The sequence below is a fragment of the Pieris napi genome, chromosome 16, assembly GCF_905475465.1.
Source record: "Pieris napi chromosome 16, ilPieNapi1.2, whole genome shotgun sequence".
NCBI lineage: Eukaryota > Metazoa > Arthropoda > Insecta > Lepidoptera > Pieridae > Pieris > Pieris napi.
Window position 1 is genome coordinate 6882589 of NC_062249.1, and position 19884 is coordinate 6902472.

At 33.1% G+C, this 19884-nt stretch overlaps 1 protein-coding gene across 8 annotated transcripts in view; it reads left to right on the plus strand.

Moving 5' to 3' along the window:
• The window catches only part of LOC125057040 (protein pangolin, isoforms A/H/I/S), a 124218-nt gene that overhangs the window by 38085 nt on the left and 66249 nt on the right, over positions 1 to 19884 (plus strand). For all 8 annotated transcript variants that reach the window (XR_007118159.1, XR_007118161.1, XR_007118160.1 and 5 more), the window contains exons 3-4: positions 4433 to 4496; positions 17046 to 17146. Coding sequence is in view for 5 of the 8 variants with exons in the window: in XM_047660466.1 (XP_047516422.1) it covers positions 4433 to 4496; positions 17046 to 17146 (165 nt within the window). In the remaining 3 variants the exon portion in view is untranslated. The remainder of the gene's footprint in view (positions 1 to 4432; positions 4497 to 17045; positions 17147 to 19884) is intronic.

Sequence of the window (19884 nt, forward strand, 5' to 3'; positions counted from 1 at the left end):
CTATGGGTCTGATTGTGGTGTGAATTTATATTGATAGTAATTATGATTTAAGAATTGTTTATAACTGTAAGATAAACGTGTTATGGGCTCATATTCTAGTCAGTAGGACTTAAATGTCATCTTGAGACCTGCCACCATTTTGCCAGAAGGTTTTACTTTTAATCAATTAACGTTTTGCATAGCTGATAAAGGACTTGAATTCTGGGTTTAAATCTCCCCGAATTAAAATTTAACTAGCCATAACATATATATAGTAGGTATTTAAAAAACAATTTTAAGAGTGCATAATTTTCTCATATTACATAACTTAATATATTTGTATTGTCGAAACAGATACGTTGAGAATCCAAAAAGCTTCGCAAAATATTTGTTCACTGACGTCATCGCCTTCTATTTATCTTTGAAACGATTCGTGACCGAAACTCAGGGAATAAAAAAACAAAAAAAACCTCGGTCCTTTCCGAGAAACGAACTTGTTAGTAACATTAATAACACCACAGGCCAGTCTCGTAATACCACGATTTATTGAGAAGTTTCGTTAATAGGGCGTTCGAAATTCAAATTTTTATTTATTGACATTTGACAAATTCAAAAATGGAATGTAGATTGCGATTGAATTTTAAGGATACGTGCTAGAAAAAATTGGTCTATGGTTAGTAGTTTAATTACGTTTCAAAACTTAAATACTTAAAATTAATGTTAAGTTTGCTTTATGTGACTCCCTGAAGGCCTTTAGAAAATAAGTGGCACAGAATAATATGAACCCTATACACATTTATCGAATTCCTAATTTAAAATGTTATTCTTATTCTATTTCTTTTTACTTTTTTGCTCTATCGTGTTACAATGTAAGGTCTTTCGACCGTGTAGGTTTACAGTAAAAAAGTTTGCATATATTTATGTAATGGCATTATTATCGTGTTACAAAATAAAAAGTACATACTAGTCTTCTATATTCGCGTGTTACTTGTGCAGATAAGATTATGTCACAATAACATCGATTATCAAAATGGATGAACGTTCTCATTTCTAGTCTAACAGTTATCTGTGGCTACTGTATTAATAGTCAAACATAGATAACTTATTATTAAAAAATTATGAACGAACAGGGCTCGCGTCGATTAATAGTGATTGGTAGAGTCGCTGCTGATAAAAACCGTCTCATTTAACGATAAACAATTCATACGAAATTAAACTTTATACCATTCTTTTAAGGCGAGATTTTAAATTTTGAAGTCAAATGTTTCATAATTGTGACAGTTTTAATTTTTTTTAAAACCAGATACATTTTAGGTCTTGGCCTTAGATTTCTGAATCTGTTATGTGATCAGGTCTTGTGTGCCTGACCCACGCCGTCGACTTTATAAGTCGAAGGCATTCCGGTTTCACAATGTTTTCTTTCCGAAAGTCCATTGTTGCACAGCCAGAGGTCGAAAGCACGACTTGAGGGTTGAGTAGGGCATGCTCAAGCCTAGTGGCCAACTGCTCAATATTTTAAAATAAAAGCAAAAATGTCCTACCTCCTTTTAATTAACATGAGGTCTTATTTGACGTCATTCGTCCATTAATGCTTAATCTCCACAGATATAAATTGATCGATGATCCACCTAATGCTGATAAGTTTATCATTTTAGGTTTATCCATGTTACATATATCTTTAATAATGTCTGTTATATAATACAATACCTAACCTACAAATGCACTCGTGTAATCTTATAAACCAGTGTTTCTCAACCTTTTTTGTGCCATGTCCTACCTTAGCCTTATTCTATGCACTCCCCCCCCATTTGACTTAAAAATATCGTTAAATTATACAAACATAAATGATACCTATCATATTTTCCTTTTTAGGAAGAATTAAATTTCAAATAACTTAGCCTTAACTATAAAATTTCCTAAATTTAATGTTCCATTGCGAAACACTGGTATAAACTAAAACTATCGCTTGTATCGAGACACTTTTTAAGTAACATTCAGTCATCCCCATTCAAACAACGATCATGTTGAAGCACGCTGGTTTTCCACCCCTGCAGCAGTGCAGTGCGGCATCTGGGGATGTCGCACGATTTGGATCGTCGTTTCTTATAAAAGCAGCAATGGAGTGGAACTCCTTTTTTCGTTCTTCCCTAGACAGTTTATCAGTGCCCTCCATTAGGCATCTCACTAAACATTAGGTAGGACTGTGGCCAAACGTCTGGCCAGTTGTGATAAATAAATAAGAATAATGGAAATTCCATATCGGCTTTACAGAGTAGCCCTGCAGCAAATGTGACTAGTAAATACCTTTACAATAGTTGTTGCGGTATAGTTACACGCCAGTCATCGAACCCATCATCAATTATTCGACATAAATGGTCTGTAATTGCTTTTATCTTGACATCTGCAAAAACCACAGATAATAAAAAGTATAGGTCAGTTTCAACGTCCGTTTTCCTTTATAGTTTATCTGTACGTGGGTTGTAAGTTAAATTGTCTATGCTATAGTCTATGCTTATTTTACGACTGTGGTATATTCATAACTGTTATGTCTCTGTATTTTATATAACTAGTTTGTATTGTATTTTATCTTAGCATATACATTGTCTTTTTTATTTAATTTTTTTTACAAAAAATCACGTTCTTCTGAAAGAAAAAACAAATGGGATGCTTTGTGCTATTGTGATGTAAATAAAGTGTTATTATTATTTTGTTAATAAAAATATACATTTTTTTGGATTTTGATATCAGCTTGCGCTAAGTTTCGCTTCAGAATCTCACCCTTAACTCCCGTACCTATGTCAAATCTCAAAACAATTTTTGACGTACCTTCTTAACATTGTGACTTAAAATAGGAATTAGAATATGGATTATTTGAATATTGCCTTACATTACAAGCATTGTTTATAATATAATTTGTTTGACTTAATTCTCACCAACTTTTTTAAAAGTTTTTACGACCTGAATAACTTTTATGTCTAGTTTTTTATTTAAATCTAGTTTCAAGAGCTGTCAAACTATTTCTACTATATGAAATTTGACATATTTACCAGTGCTCAGGACTAGACTGTGAATTGAGATACGAATTGCACGATACAAAATACCATCCGTATCATCCCGACTTCCGTCGTTCCCCAACTGAGCGTTTCTTAAGGCAGTTTTTGCCGCGCACCATCACTGTGTGGAACTATGTTACCTACTAATTTGACAGAGCTCAAGGCGTCTTGAGATACGAATTAGAATATGGATCTTAGAATGTAGATAAACAATCCTAGTACATAAACTCATTTGTTACTAAATACTTTGTTCACAGTTTTAATTCCAACTTTTATTCCGATGAAAAGCAATGCAATATAGTAGTACAAAAAGATAATTTGTCTATAATAATTCTTACCCCAAATATAAACAGTTACCCCACATGTAATTGAAGTACAAAATTGGCCGTGAAAGGTGGACAATGGTCCTCACGTAAAAATCTATCAATTGGGGTAAACATGGAGTGGGGTAAACTGATTCTGACTTATTCAATTACGACCCTCTTACGACGAACTATTCTAAGCCACGTGATATTCACACACGATATTGCAGTGATACAATGTCAATTTAAAATCTCTCATTAAGCGAATGTAATTCTTTAAAAAAAAGTATCTTTGAACCGAAATGTAAGTAGTAAGATCTTCAACGATCTAAAACAGTGTTTCCCAACGTGGGGCCTAAGCCCCACAGTTGTAATTTGAAAAAAGACCCGACGTTCTTCATTATCTGTTTTAAAAAGTGACATTAATTAGTTGGGAAATACCTACTGATAAAAGTAGGATAGCTTTGAGATTTATGCTCGAAATAATATAAAAAGTTCCATTACATAACAATTGCAAAGAAGAAATATATTATATTTTTCATTTTTGTATTTCTTAATCTATTTAATCGTTTATTTTTTATTGTATTATTTATTTTCTCATTTATAATTGACACTTGACATTGATGCACACGCATGTATTGTATGTTCTCTGTCTGTATGTGTTTCGTTGGTGTGCCTTTTTAAAATAAATAAAATGCTTGTATTAAGAGTGTCCATTGTCAGTCTATTTAAACAGAATTCATTTTCCTTAGACTTAGTTTTATACTTTGCATAGAGAATTGATATTTTGAACTATATAATTATAGTGTGAAAGAAGATTGTGTGCTTGAGAATAGCCCCCTAAGGTGTTGTGATTTCGAACGGTTCATTGGAGATAGAGGAAATTCGATGCTCGAATTAATGATAGCGGAAACATTACGATTTGTTATGTCCATTATTATATAAGTTTGGGGAATAGGACCATTGATACGCCCCTACAACAAGCTTAGTTAACTTTTTGTTACTATTTACCTTCGACGAATCGTGATCGTTCGGAAATTGGTTCTCACGATTAGGCTATTTTGAATTTCGAATTTTAATTTTATTTTTACGTTTCAGGAAAAGTCCGGGGAGCCGTATTCTGGAAAATTATCTGTTAAATCGGATCTCAGTCCAGTCTTTGGTAAGTTTTTTTAAATAAATAACTAGACATAGGTAATAGGTATATTGTATTAAGCACCGCTTCCATGAGTCAAATAATCACAACCGCGCACCACTATATATTAGCTGCCCATTGAAGTATTTCCGAACCAACTTCGGGTCCTTCATGATACGAACGTACCAATTCCTTAAAGGCCGGCAACGCACTTGCGATCCTTCTGGTTGTATGTCCATGGGTATTATCTCATAACATCAAGTGAGCCTTCTACCCGTTTGTATTATAAAAAAAATGTCAAAAGATTTAAAAAAATATCAAAAGATTTCGGCTATCTATTAGTAGATGTATTGAACATTCAATTAATTTTATAATAAACACTTTGGGAATAATGTTACACAGGATTTAAACGACTTAATTAAATTTAAAATCTTGTTTTAATCCAATAAATCTGTAAATATGCATTAAGCAATATTACCTTGTGAGTATCGCTACTTAAAATGACAACTTGATTGAGTATCAAGAAATGAGTCAGGTTAATGAAACTTGTCACTTTTAAAAAAATAAATATCGCTCAAGATAAAACATATGGAGACTGAATAAGGTTTTTTGGTGCAGTTAACACCTAAAATGTCGCCCAATACCACAAAACATAGATATTTAAGTAAACAATTATTAATTTTTATAATAAAAACAGTAGAAAATCATATATATAGACTCCTTAATAATAAATATTTTAATAGTTTATTAATTTCATATCGTGTTCTTTTTTTAAAAATCACATTTTTATTATTCAACCAGTTACAAAGAAGCACAGTTTTTAAAAACACAGCATTCGAATTTCGAATATCTCACTACAAAAGTTCTTATATCTATATATAAATAAAATTGATCGTAAAATATGTTGTTAAGCGCAAAACCAAGACGACTGGACCAATTCGAATATTTTTTTATTTATTCCTTGAATTCTGAGGAAGGTTTTAATGGAGATAAAAATTTGAATAATTGCACGAGAAAACTGCATGTACTAAAAAGGTAAAAAAATAACTAAGACAAAACAAAGTTCACGGGGGCATCTATCGAATTATAATCGATGAGAAATCAGCGTTATTCGATACAATAATTCACCACAGATTACACCGATGAATCACAGTTGACGGGCAAGACAAAACGATGATTACTATTCGTATCTAGTAAATTCAATGTGAAATTGATTTCTGTAAAGTACGCACGAAGGTGGGAATTATCGAGGGTCCATTATGTGAGAATTATGTGTGTTTTATCGCCAGCTTATAATCATCTGTCACTATCGTTACAATATTTTCGTATAATTTCATCTCGCTAGTGATGTTATTTTTTATCGATTAAATTTTCGTTTTGATTCTTTTGTTTTATTTGAATTTCGAATTTGCATTTACGTTCAGTTGAAAAGTTTTAATACCCGCTCTATCGTTGGTAATCTAAAATATTAAGCCTTTGCATATACTTACAGGCTCTTGTGGCTACGTGGATATAAAACGTTGAACGTAGGCTAGATAAGACGTATTAGAGATGCGGTCAAGGGCCTTCGTCATCGGTTTTGAATTCGATCAATACTTTACTGGAGAGCCATTGACTGCTTTGAACGAAAAAGAATTTTATATTAGAATATCGTTCGTTATAATTAAGGATTGTTTTTAAATTATCTTTGTGTTACATGTTAAGCGATTATCAGATGTTTTCCTTTTTTTAAATTATATGGTCCATATAATTTGTTTCTAAATATTTTTGCAGCAAGCATACATATATGTATACTAGCTGATCCGGCAAACGTCGTTTTGCCATGTATATCATTTATAATAAAAAATAGGGGTTGATCGTAGACGGGGGAAAATTAGGGGTTGTATGTATTTTTTAATGCTGTATCAAAAAAAAATTAGGGGTGGACTACCCTTACATTTAGGGGGATGAAAAATAGATGTTGTCCGATTCGCAGACATACCCAATATGCACACAAAATTTCATGAGAATCGGTCAAGCCGTTTTGAAGGAGTTTAACTACAAACACTGCGACACAAGAATTTTATATATTAGATATATATGTGTAACTTTAGTATATTTTACTATGTTTAAACGAATAAGTTAAAAACTATCGTATAACATCCAGCAGATACATTTTTACCAGGCTGAACATTAAATAAAACAGGCACTTAGTACCTAATGTATTGAAGGACCGTAAAAGAGCTTTTCCCTAAAAGCCTAATCAAAACTTATCGACACGTCACATCACTAGCAACGGCCGAACGCCTCGTTATTTGTTGTTATTAGTGTTGTTTTTTCTTACTTTTTTACACGGGATGTTTTTGTGTAACCGGTTTCTGGTCTAATCTGATCAAGTCTCCACGACTCGTTCCTCATGAAAAAATACAGGTACATCCCTACTCGATTAACAGCCTTTAGCCTTTGACATAGGGTTGAAATTAAGTTTATCATAATAAGGTTATTGATGGCATTTTATGGGTATTGGGTTGGTTAACAAATTATTATTAGATGCTAGGTTATGGAATGTACTTATAGGTAGTGATAATTGCCAGTGAATGGACGTTAAAGATAATTATTGGTTTATAAATGTTTTAAATAAATCATAATACTAATACTAAACTTGTTACAATGCCATCTAGTGAGGAAAAATTTCACTATTTTAAGTGCCTTTACTTATTCAAACATTTTATTAGCATTTAATAATTGATCTCTATCTAGTGTTACCAGTTACATATATAATAATGAATGAAGTCTTAACACAATTTGATCAATGTAATAATAATAATGTACTTCGTAAGTATATTAGCCATCGCAATCTGTCTCGTTCTTGCGTCCAACTTCGAACACCCAGAGGTCCTTGACAACTCCATCCCACCAACGCCGCCGGGTTTTCTCTTGCCACTAGGTTGTGAGTTCAGTAAGGACCATGGAGTTCTACCCATTTGGTACACAAGTCCTTGAATTAGTGTTGCCATATTAAATATTGTGTTTTAATAAACATTCAACGCTCAGATCCGACATGTACGTGCGACCTAGAAACAAGTCAGATAGTAATGCATGATAGAATGTCCAGTATTTGGAGTCTCCTGGAGCGACCTGGAAATATGTATTAGTAAGCTTCAGATCGCAACCGGACGATACTATAATACGTCACTCTCTGCAACAAGAGCGTTGGGGAGGCGAAACGACAGGCCCCCACTCGCCTATGAATATACATAATATGTATATGTATATAGTATATACAGTGTAATCTCTTTGCAACGTTATTCGTTATATCGAAAAACTCTCTATAACGTAAAAATGAGTTACTTTTGTTTGGTTTAACACAAAACCCATAAATTAATATACTCTTTATAACGCAACAGACATTTTCTATTGCGAAGAATTATTTTCATATTTAGACATCAACAACATACTTAAGTGTAATTGTTTTTGTAATCCCTTTACAAAACTAACTTATTGAGGTGCCGAAATTTCTAAGACACCTGAGGTCATAAACAGCCGCCTTTGTTATTGTTAAAAGCATCATCGTCACCTATCTATTATACTATATATATATATATATATATGATATAATATAATAGATATATATATAAGTTATTGTAATTGCTTAAATTTCGTTTGTTTCTCTTCCCTCTATATAACGAAAAGCAATGCTCGGTCCCTTGGAATTCGTTATAAAGAGTTTACTCTGTATATATATACACTTTCAAAATGCCATCTAGTGAGAGTTTGGAACGTTCTCATAAGAACTAATATACCAAACCAGAATATAAAATAAATACGGGTCAATTTGAAAAATAACCATAAATATAATTTATTGGAAATAAAATCCAATTAAGTAGGAAATCGAACTTCATTGAATAATTTAATCTCAACTATTTCCATATTAGTTCAACATCTTGACGTTTAACGCGTCATAACATACAATATCTGCTATAAAGATACCTCCTTAAAAACTGTGTCATCATCTCCTTCTATCATTGTGTTTATTTATTTAGAACGGTGCAACTGTTTTATAACCTTTAATCAATCGATAAATGAATAAATAGTGGCATTATTATTTGATAATTTATTGTCAACATTCTATATTATGATTCTCCCTAATTTTACGGTCATTTTCTAGAACAACAGTCTAACAACAAGCCTTATCCAGCCCCATACCAATGAGAAATCTGCGGAAGGTTCTTCTGGATTGTACCACTGGGATGAACCCTCCAGAAGTAGACAGACTGTCACTTCAGGCTTGGAAACTTAGGGGTGGGCAGATCAAATTGCCAGTTGGCTATTATAACTGCAGCAGAGTTGAAAAACAGGTCATTTTCAACAACAGCAATCTTACAACGAGCCTTATCCAGCCCCATACCAATCAAAAACCTACGGAAGTTTCTTCTGGATTGTACCAGGGACCTGGATTGTACCGTCAATACGTAGACAGACTGTCACTTCAGACTTGGTAACTTAGGGGTGGGCAGATCAAATAGCCAGTTGGAACCGAGCAATTGAGTCGTTTGTCCGATGATGCTTTTTGCGTGTAAGAAGTTCTCAAGCACTTTCTCACTTAATTGGCTTTCTATTATTGGATGTTGACCTGTGCTCGCGAACTGTGACTTGTCCTGTGCCCATACTAGCACTGCTATCATTTAACATTTTAATCATAGCAGTAGTAGTACGTTAACCTAATAAGCATTGGGGGCTTTAGTTTTACTTTGTAGCTTTATAGCTTTACTTCGCTTTACATACAATTTAAAAGACAAATTCTTTATTTTCAAGTCTCGATTCTGAATCTTAACTTTAGGCTTAGGGTACTTGGGTTAATGATGTTATAGGACTTCTTTAGTTTTATATTTGGAATTTAAGTAAAGAGTTTTGATTAATCGTAATTAGAAAATTGACTCTAAAAGCGCTTAAAGCAATTTTACTTCGCTTAAAGCAAAATGGCTGTTTATCTTATAAGTCCGCTGTACATTCGTCAAGCAAAGCAATTCATATGTTGCCATATAAGACATATTTAACAAATGACAACACAATTTGTCGTCATAAATCACGGCATTTGCAAAACAGATCCTTACAAGAATCAACAGAAGCGTATGAAATCTATAATTCTACAACCAGCTCTCACGCTTATAAGAAATACCTTGTTATCTTTGTTTAGCACATTGCGAATGAGCATTGCATCTCGCTCTGACAATTTGCGTTCTGGCTACCTGATGGTTTGTGTCATTATACTCAAGATCTAATTGGAACTTGATATGCGTTCACAATTAAGTTCAGGTTGTTAGATTAACGAGTTTTTTTACGCGCATGCGTGTAGGGTGTTGATGTATTTTGAAGGCGCCCGGTTTCTATATCCGTAAAACGAATTGTTAGAATCTAAAATATATAGATTAATATTCATAAAAGTCAATGTAGATATAACGACTCGTTAATTATAAGAACAGCATGTAACTATCACATAATTATTATATTTTAATAGTTATTACTATAAAACTTCACAATAATTAATACCTATATCGATATTCTACAATGAAAATACATAAAAAAAAATATATAAATACTAGCTGGCCTGGCGAACATCGTACCGCCTAACAGTCGATTCTTTATTTTTTTTAAATACTTATTCTGCTATTCGGGACACCGGTCTAGTTAAGATAAAAAAAAAGAAAGTTGATATGACAAAAAATACATTATGTCAAAAAATAAAAATTTACCTTCCCGGAACCCCTCCACTAACACTTGAACTTTATGTTATGGTATTAAAGTTCAAATTGACTTTTAAGTATTATTACGAATTTTATGTATGGGAATATCTAAAAAAAACAACACTTTTCTAGTGTTGTTTTTTAGACTTTTTCACTCAATTTTTTTAATTTTTCTCTCCGTAAGAATCATCCTCGTACTTCAAAGAATATTATAAAAAAAGAATTGGCCAAATCGGTCAAGCCGTTTTCATGTTATGTCGTGACAACGGAAAACGGGTTTCATTTTTATATATATAGATAGATATAGATTTTATAACTAATAAAAGTCACCTTTATAAAGTGTGACAAGCTTTTTTGCTCTAATTGTCATTAGAATTCTTAATTAAGATGCAATTTTTCGCTTATCGTTGGGTCTGAATTATAAAATTCAAAAGGAATTAAAAATAAATACCGTACTCAGAATTATAACTTAAATTAGTCATTAAATAACCAGAGATCCAATTAGCAATCCAATTAAATGGAATTTACGAATTGTTATATCAAAATAAATTGTCTATCTAATCTAGAGTTCTCATACATAATTATTTAAAAATGTATGGACAGGAGTTGGTTCGATCCTCGGCGTTGTACCAATGGACTGTGAATGAGCAACGAACACACGCTCGTACGGTGTAAGAAAACATATTGGAAACCAGCATGTCTTAAGTCCAAAAATCCTTGATTTTGAAAGGCTCATCTTCTATAAAAACTAGTTGCCCCTGCGAACTGCGTTTCTCTTTAATGTGATTTTACTTAGCCTACCTTTTTAGTACATACAAACATGGAACATTTTGCTATGCTAATTGCTAGCCCAGAGACTTTTCGGTTTTCCGGAATGAAAACGGTTTTTCTGTAATTTCTCTATATAAACCTCAGGATTCAAGTGATAAGTTCTTAACTAACAAATTAAAAATAGGGGTTGATCGTGGAGGGTAGATGAAAATTAAGGGTTGCATGTATTTCGATGCTGTATCATAAACAATAAAAATTTTGTCTAAAAAACAAAATAAAAATTTTGGGGTAGACCCCTTATCATTTAGGGGTTTGAAAGATTTGAACTGATTGAATTGGAGGCCAAGACTCATTTAAGGTTGTAGCGTCACTGTATTATAATTCATTTAAATGTTTGCTTGTAATTTGGTAAAGAAAAACATTGGGACGGATCCAACATGCCAAAACCATATGGATATATGGATTTAAAAATTATTAACGAATCACACCATACCTATGTCACATACATATTTTACATAAGTCCCTTCTTGCCATAAAGTGTGGTCACCGCATACTTGTTGCTGCGAAAAACAATGAAACCTGTTTACAGAAGGTAGAAAGCTGCCCAGTAGCCGTGCTTATCTGAAAATCATTATTTGTTAGAGCTTTGCTATGTTCGCTTCAATAAGTTTACTTAGAAATTATTTTTTTAAAATGATCCATGACTATCAGTCGGATTCATGAACTTGTCTCGTTCTAAAGAAAAGATATTGCCACTGTCGAAAGTAAAGTAGTTCTTGCTAGCACGGTAGAAGTCTAACAATTTTTGCAAGGAATCGTATGAAGGTGACGTGCAATTTGCGGATACAGTGAACCCATAGCTTGGTAACTAAGTAGTCGACAATTCGCCTTTATAAAGCCTTCTTAACTTCGATATTTAGTCACTTTTATTCGCCCCAATGTTATATTTACGACCCTTTGAAAATGTTATCTTATCGCAATAAGCCTAGCAAAATACCTTTGTCAGGTAATTTAATAAACACCTATCTTAAATAAATATTGGGGCGTCAGATATGACCCCAAATTATCTCGGGATTGCCCCATGTCCGGTCTCAGGTATTTGACATCTCTTGATAGTTTCTGATATCCTGGTACTTTTGTTTTTTCTTTTATCTTATCCCGTTTTGATAAAAAACAGGATATAATTTAAATATCTTCTATAAAAACGGTCGATAAAACCACGGTAAAAAAATCCTCGATATCGTAATTTTTTGGAAAATATGAACACAATTTCAAAGAAAAAGTCCAAAGTTACGAAAACAAATTAACTTATAGTGTTAAATTCTTTTCGGGAAACGAAAAAAAAAACCACGGTAAAAAAAATCTTCGATATCGTAATTTTTAGGAAGATATGAACACAATTTTAAAGTAAAAGTCCAAAGTTGCGAAAACAAATTAACTTATAGTGTTAAATTGTTTTCGGTTAAAACTTGTTCAAACGCTACCAATATATAACAAAAATACAAAATCATGAAGCTCACAAAAGATCTCTTCCAGAAGTAATTTTTGACGTCATCACTCAGTTCCTTTTTAGAACAGGGGGCAAAGGGGCAGGAGGCTCATCTGATGTTAAGTGATACACTCTCAATGCCGGCCTTTTATGAATTGATACGCTCTTTTCCTAAGTCGAATTGGTTCCCTCAGTGGGTAGCTGGTTCCACATAGTGGTGGTGCGCGGCTTATTTAACTGGACTGTTATTGAATGCACAAGAGTCGTGGTTAGCACGGGATTAGTTAAAAAAGTTTTATTTAATTTGTAAATTGCCAAGTAAACGTATAATTTAACCACTAAACGACCATAGGAAGTGATTTTCAATTTCATACAAATTGTGGGAATGGTCAAGGGTGTTTCTCAGTATCGGCGGTAGGTCTAACCTAAACAAACATCGTGTGAATACGTGTGTACACAGCTTTTTAGTTTGTCTATGCTTGGCTACTGGCTGCGTCGGAATTCAGCTGTTTTTTGTTCTATTAATGCTATGGTATAGTCTATTTTTAATTCATTATATGCCTAAGAGATTAAATTATTGAAGAAGTTTCATCACTAAAATATTCCTTCACGTCTGTCGTTCTACAACTGGGCGTGGAACCAGCTGCCCACCGATGTATTTTCGAACCAATTGATTCAGGGTCCTTAAATAAAAGCCAATTCTTAAAAGGCCGGCAACGCACTCACGAGTCCTCTGGCTTTGAGAGTGTGTATGGGCCGCGATATAACTAAAAATTCGACGATCCACGTGCTTGTTCTATAAAAATGTATTTGCAATGTGTGTTAAGAATTTATCTTGTAATAAACCGTCGTTAAAACAGATAAAAAATATTCACAAGTATGTATGTAGTATGAACTTAGATTCTGTTCATCTCTTACTTAAATTTAATAACACTTGATTCAGAATAGATAAATTATAGTTTTTCATAAGATCTAAAGGTTAATTGGTAAGTTTACAACTAAAATTTTCTCCTATTTTTGTTCCATCGGACAAACCTATTAAAAACTTAATGTTTCTAATATAGTCAGTTTAAATCACGAATATAGCAAGAAAAGTTTTTCTTATTAACCTTAAAACTGAAACGAATAGAAAACTTGACATAAATTTCATGAAAAATAACGCTCCATTTCCCAGAGCATCTAACATAAAATATGTCAGTACTATGTACAGTCGCGCAATTACACAACAAAATGACTCCGGGCATAATTATCTCCACGATTGTACTTGTAGTACATTTTTAATACGCAACGTATTATGCTCTACAAATTAAAAGTAGCTAATTTTAAAGACAACTCTGCTTCACTGTTTCTCGCGACTGCGTTAAAAACCTTTGTATATGTAGAACAATTATATATTATTTCCTGAACGACTTGACTTGAAATATTTTTAAAAGCCCGCAAAACTAGATTCCAAATTTAAATCAGACGAAATGAGATTGTTCTTCTACCAAATCAAATGGTTCTTCTACGAAATAATATGTCAATATGAAAATAAAATGTCTACTGTTAAGCAAATATGTTTCATATTTCTATAATAAAAAAATAAAAGTTACGCTTATGGACCCGCATCAGAGAAACCGCAGACCGAAATAGTCAGAACACTTTGTTAGATTCCACATCACCTTACATTATGTAACTAAAAAAATATCTACTGTATTATTTCACTAAGAAATAATAGGAGTCCAAGTTGTTTATATAATAAATTGGTGTTTTAACAGGATTTGTTCGGTTTTATTGAATAAATTTAACACATTATGATTGAGTAAAACTCGAAGTCACAAATCACCTAAACTGTCAAATAATATAATTTTAATTAATTTAATTTTATAAATGTGAAGGTAGTCAAGAAAATAAATTTAGTTTAATTTTTTCAAAATTTATTCTTAGTATCTACTACAAACCTGTGATTATATACAATTTGAAATGGTTGGTAAATAAGATAACTATTCCAATATGTATATAGTACTTTTTCTTATATAAACAAATGTTCATTGGTAATCAAAGATATTAATTGATTTTAAGTCAATTTTAAAACATACGAAGTTACAAATATATATAAACATAGCTTTACTATTCCAATATAAGAGACATTTATGTTGTTATCAGTTGAAGTAATTATGTAAATATGTTTATATCTGCATGTTTCTATGATCTATGGTCTTGCGTAATATATAGAAACAAGATGTCGGCAGACGTGTCTTATCCTAGATAGCATCCCCCAGTGGGGTCATATCAATCTAAGAAGCTTTTAGGCTTTGAGTGTCATTGATATACGATGTTCCTAGGATGTGCTTGCACTTCATATTATATGCGTTAGATAGTTGATAGAGTTAAAGGATGAAGTAGGTTTTATAGGTATTGAGAAAAGTCCTTTCTGCTCACTCCGAGCAAAGGAATTACGCTGTCATATTAACGTATTAATATTTTAATTATCCCAAAACATTTTTAACCGTAACTGTATTATCCTTCAGTTCCAACTTAACAATCATATCGCTGAGAATCACGTCTTCAAGTCACGGCGTCAACTTACCGCCATCTAGTATTGTCTTTTTTACACGCTTTATATTAAGGTGGCCATTCACGGGCGATCCATCGATACATTTGGCACGCTGTCGTTCCAAAACTCGTCCGTGAATGTGAAAACACTGTCGGTCCAAATGGATTGGCTCGGCGCGATGGAATTCCAACTGCGCGAAAGTCCATCGCGCCGAGTCAATTAGCGCGGCGTGAATACGCAGGCGGCGCGCTCGTAAATGCGGAAAACCAAAGGTCCGGTCGGTCTGAGCCATCGTGCCGTACGGTTTGCTCGCTCGTGAATGGTGTTACTCGCGAGCCAAACACGCCATTTTGATTTCTGTTTGCGTTTAGCCGTTGGACGAGAAGCACGTGACGCATTGTAAATTTAAATTGTTTTCATAATGACAAACCGTGACTTTGTTAATCAATTTATTTATAAGTTTAGAGACCTGACGTGTTTGTGGGATGTAACAGATATATATTACCACAACAAACAAAAACGCGATGCAGCATTAGAGGTTTTGCTAAGTTTTTATAAAACCAAATCGCCTAACGCCACCATTGACACAGTGAAAAAGAAACTTCAGGAACTAAGAGCCTCATTCAGGAAAGAGTTTAATAAAGAAAGTACTTATAATTATAACCTAGCTGTTTATTATTTCAGGCCATCAGAACCATAGTGGCTTAATTCAATTGACAAGTATTTTGAGTACCATAGAAAATAAAAACAGTATTTTTTTAATCAACTAGCACTCTTCAGGATACATACTTTTTACTTTTTATTATTTTTATTTGACCAAATTATGATTTTAATAGTGAGAAAATAGATTTATTGTTATTTTTCTATATTCTATTCAGTTCCAAAAGTTTAAAATAGGTAGGTTCATCTATTCGCATATAATTTCTCCAGTCAGTTGGCTCCAAAGTCAATTCCTTTATTAAATTTATGTGACTGAGTCGCGATCTTTTTAGCAACCAATCCTTACACCACTTTATTTTTGGCTTCCTTTTTTTTAAAACTATACAAATCGCTATGGCCGATAAATAAAACTCATCTTCTGAATTGAAGTTCATTATGAACACGTCCGGTGCTATCGACGCCTACACTCAAAATGATCAAATGGAACGGCTCGCTGGCGCGTTCGTGAATGGCATCAATTTGGCTCGGCACGACGTCGAGTATCGAGCCAGTGGCGCGAAAGCCATATGGATTGACCGTGAATGGCCACCTTTAGCTTCACCTGTATGTATGTATGTATGTAACCGACTCCTTCGGACTCGATTTTGACCCACTTTTAACGGACTGATTTAATTCAAACTTTGCGCACCTGTCAAAGATCGATGACATTGCAATAATCAGAAGAAAAAAAAATGAAAAAAAAATTAACAAACAAACATACAAAAAATTAACTAAAAAATCAATAATAGTTTAAAAAAAACTAAAAAACACGCTTTACACGGTTGCTCGATAGACGAAAAATATGGCACAAAGCGGCCCACGCTTTTTCACAATAATACCAGTATTTTTTGTTCATTACCATTTTCAGCCTAAATTAGGAATTATTTTTCACTTTTTAGTTTGATGTGCTTAATTAGCGTGTTTTTTTGTTTTTTTAAACTATTATTTATTTGACTTAACCTTTACACATTTAAAGAGAAAACTTTTTAACCGGATTAAAGTTATGTATTATTATAAATTTACAATTATTTAACATAATTTTACAATCCGCGAAAATAGAGGACACCGTGAGCCATTTCTGCCAAAACCCTCCATCTTTGAGTCGATACCAACTCCGGAGAAATAAATACAGATAATGCAACTTTTTCTACAGCTTTTTTGACATCCAACACCTTTTGTCTTCAGTCACCGTGACCACGCACGCTGTAAAGCAGGCGAAACGTCGGTTAAATTTAAAATTATGTTAAATAATTGTAAATTTATAACTATATATAACTTTAATCCGGTTAAAAAGGTTTTTCTTTACAGCCATGTATCGAAATCTATTATTATCAAGCTCACGGTGTTTTTATTTGCAGGTAAATTCGAGCCTCATCCAGCAGCAGGATTCAACATGGGCTACCTCATGGCACCTTACCCCTACCCCAACGGAGGAGCGCATCCCTTGCCTGTATCCATGGTAAGTCTAATATAACTATATAATACAGACGACTCATTGGTCTAGTGGTTAGTACCCCTGACTGCGAAGCCATGGGTTCGATCCTCGGCTGAGACGAACATCGATGTGATGAGCATTTGGTGTTATGCTTAGGTCTTGGGTGTTTAAATATGTATTTATATGTCTATCTATCTATAATATGTATGTATATCCGTTGCCTAGTACCCATAACACAAGCTTCACCAGCTTAGCATGGGACTAGGTCAATTGGTGTGAATTGTCTTTAAAAAAAAAATACAATTAGCGGACCCGACAGACGTCCTGCATGATATTTCAAGCGATTAGGATAATAAACAAAGTATGAAAGTAGTCGGTACGGCAGCGCCATCTGCCGGGCTGATTTGTGAATCTAAACCATCCAGAGCTCAACCCAAACGCATACAATAAAAAATCATTTAAATCGGTCCAGCCGTTTAAGAGCAGTTCAGTGACATGCACACGTACAGTAGAATTATATATACATATCATATGCTATCCTATATTTTAAGTTAAGAACAAACTGCACACGGTTTGCAAATTTGATTGCAATCGGTCAAGAAGTTTAGAAGTCCATAGCGGACAAACAACGTGCCGTGAACCTAATTGACAAACGTATTTCCGATTGCGACTTAGAGGCTTTTAAAAGTGCTCCAAGCTTAAGCTAATTAATAATTTATATTATTTAATAATGCAGTAGTCAAAACCTTCTGACGTTTGGAGTCGCCAGGAGTTCTGCTGGAAACCAAATGAAGTCGTAAAACTTTTAATTTTGACCAACTGTCATAAAAATAGGAATTTCCAAATCGATCAGGAGAATTGAGAAACACTTTTGATATCGATAAAGAAATTTAATTCACAAAATTAATATAATAACTTTTACATCCGACTGAGATTCTACTAAATTACTAGTCAAATTTAGATGAAATTATTTTGAGACGCTACAGCACGTTTCCTTGAAATAAAAGTCCTCGATAGATATGGCAAATATTCGATAATGCCATGTGATTTTCTCGATTACATCTGTCAACATGTCTGTTATTATGATATAAAAACACGACATTAAATAATGTAACTTGTGATTCTTGCTATCTTATCTCATCATTCAATAGTAAAGTTTACATTTTATCGTTGAGATTTTATCGAATATTATTTTTCATAGATTTTACTACTAGCTTCATGATAATGGACTGTAGACGATAATAATAATAAATTAAATAATTTATAAATCAATCAACGAATTTTAAAAATGTTAAATCACCAAACTGAGACGACTTAAGCATGGAATATAGTAGTTTTTGTTATACAAACAAAATGACTATTACTGAATTTCTATCTGAAGAATAAAATAAATATTATTAAATAAAGATGTCAAGCACCTGCAAGACATGGTTATCACACACTGGAAGGAGAAAGAAGGACTGTCTGGAGGATCTTGCTCGACAAGTTTAAGCGAGTAGATGATTATATTCTATTTGAGTTCAAAAATTAGCTTTTAATCTAATGAGACTTTAAATGTATTACAAGAAATCGGAAACGTCTTGAAATCGTATCCGATTTTACAATCGTTACGATAAATTAACAAAATGCTTATCCAAAAGTATCTTGCCAATATAGGTTTGGCTTGTAAACAAAAAAGATTGAACGATACAAGAGATTTAGAGTAATCCCCTTTAAAACGGTCGTGTTGACTGATGATTGATTGCGCGTATATTATATAAATTATAATTTTTATTTCTATTTTTACTTATATACGTAGGAACTATTTACATATAATGTACGAAAGCTGAAACATCTATGGATTTATTATTATTTGTTTATTTTGTTTGTATAACTTAAAGCGACTTAAAAGGCCGGCCACTCACTTGCGACCTTTCTGACTGGGTGTGTCTATCGCTATACTTAATATCAGGCGATCCTCCTGTTGCTTCTGCTTTTCCACCTGTTCTGTAAAAATGTTCATCGTAGATGAAAAATAACATAAGTAATATTTGTTTACATTTTCTAAATATTCATTTTAAAAAATGTAGATATTTTTATAAAAGTCAAACAAGTTATTAGTTAGAAGATAGTAAAAAACGACGTCACTTCTTTTTTATATAAATATAATAAATTAAAGGTATGCATTTTATTTGTAAATAAACAAGGAATATAAATAGTAATTTTATTTGTTCGTAATAACCACAACCACGTGCAACGGCGTCGAACCCGCGACCCACCGGAAACAGTAACACAAACAATTTTTATTTCTGTCTTCATCCTGAACGTATGTTTCAAGAAACGATTATGACTATCTGTTGCGCTAAAAATAATCACAAACATACAATTTATTTTATTTCGCTGCTTTAAATAAATCTCACGAATATTCGAGTGGGGTTTGTATATAATATTCTGTGTGAATTTTACTACGTTACTATTGTGGTAATCAAATTTTTTAAATATTATCTGTAGCATACGACGAAAAAGAACGTAGTTATAATGTGAAATTAACTACATGGAGGCCTCATAGCCTAGCGGTCTTATTAAGTGCCAGCTAGGTGAGGGGTACCGGGTTCGATTCCCGGTTCGAGGGCAAGTTTTAAATTAATTTAAATTTGTTCTCGGCCTTTGGGAGGGTTGTGTGGAACCGGGCGAGTGCCTAAACCGTACATGGAGGACACGGTCGAATTTCTAAAGACAAGCATGAATTATAATAAATACTACATTTAATGTGTTAATAAAAT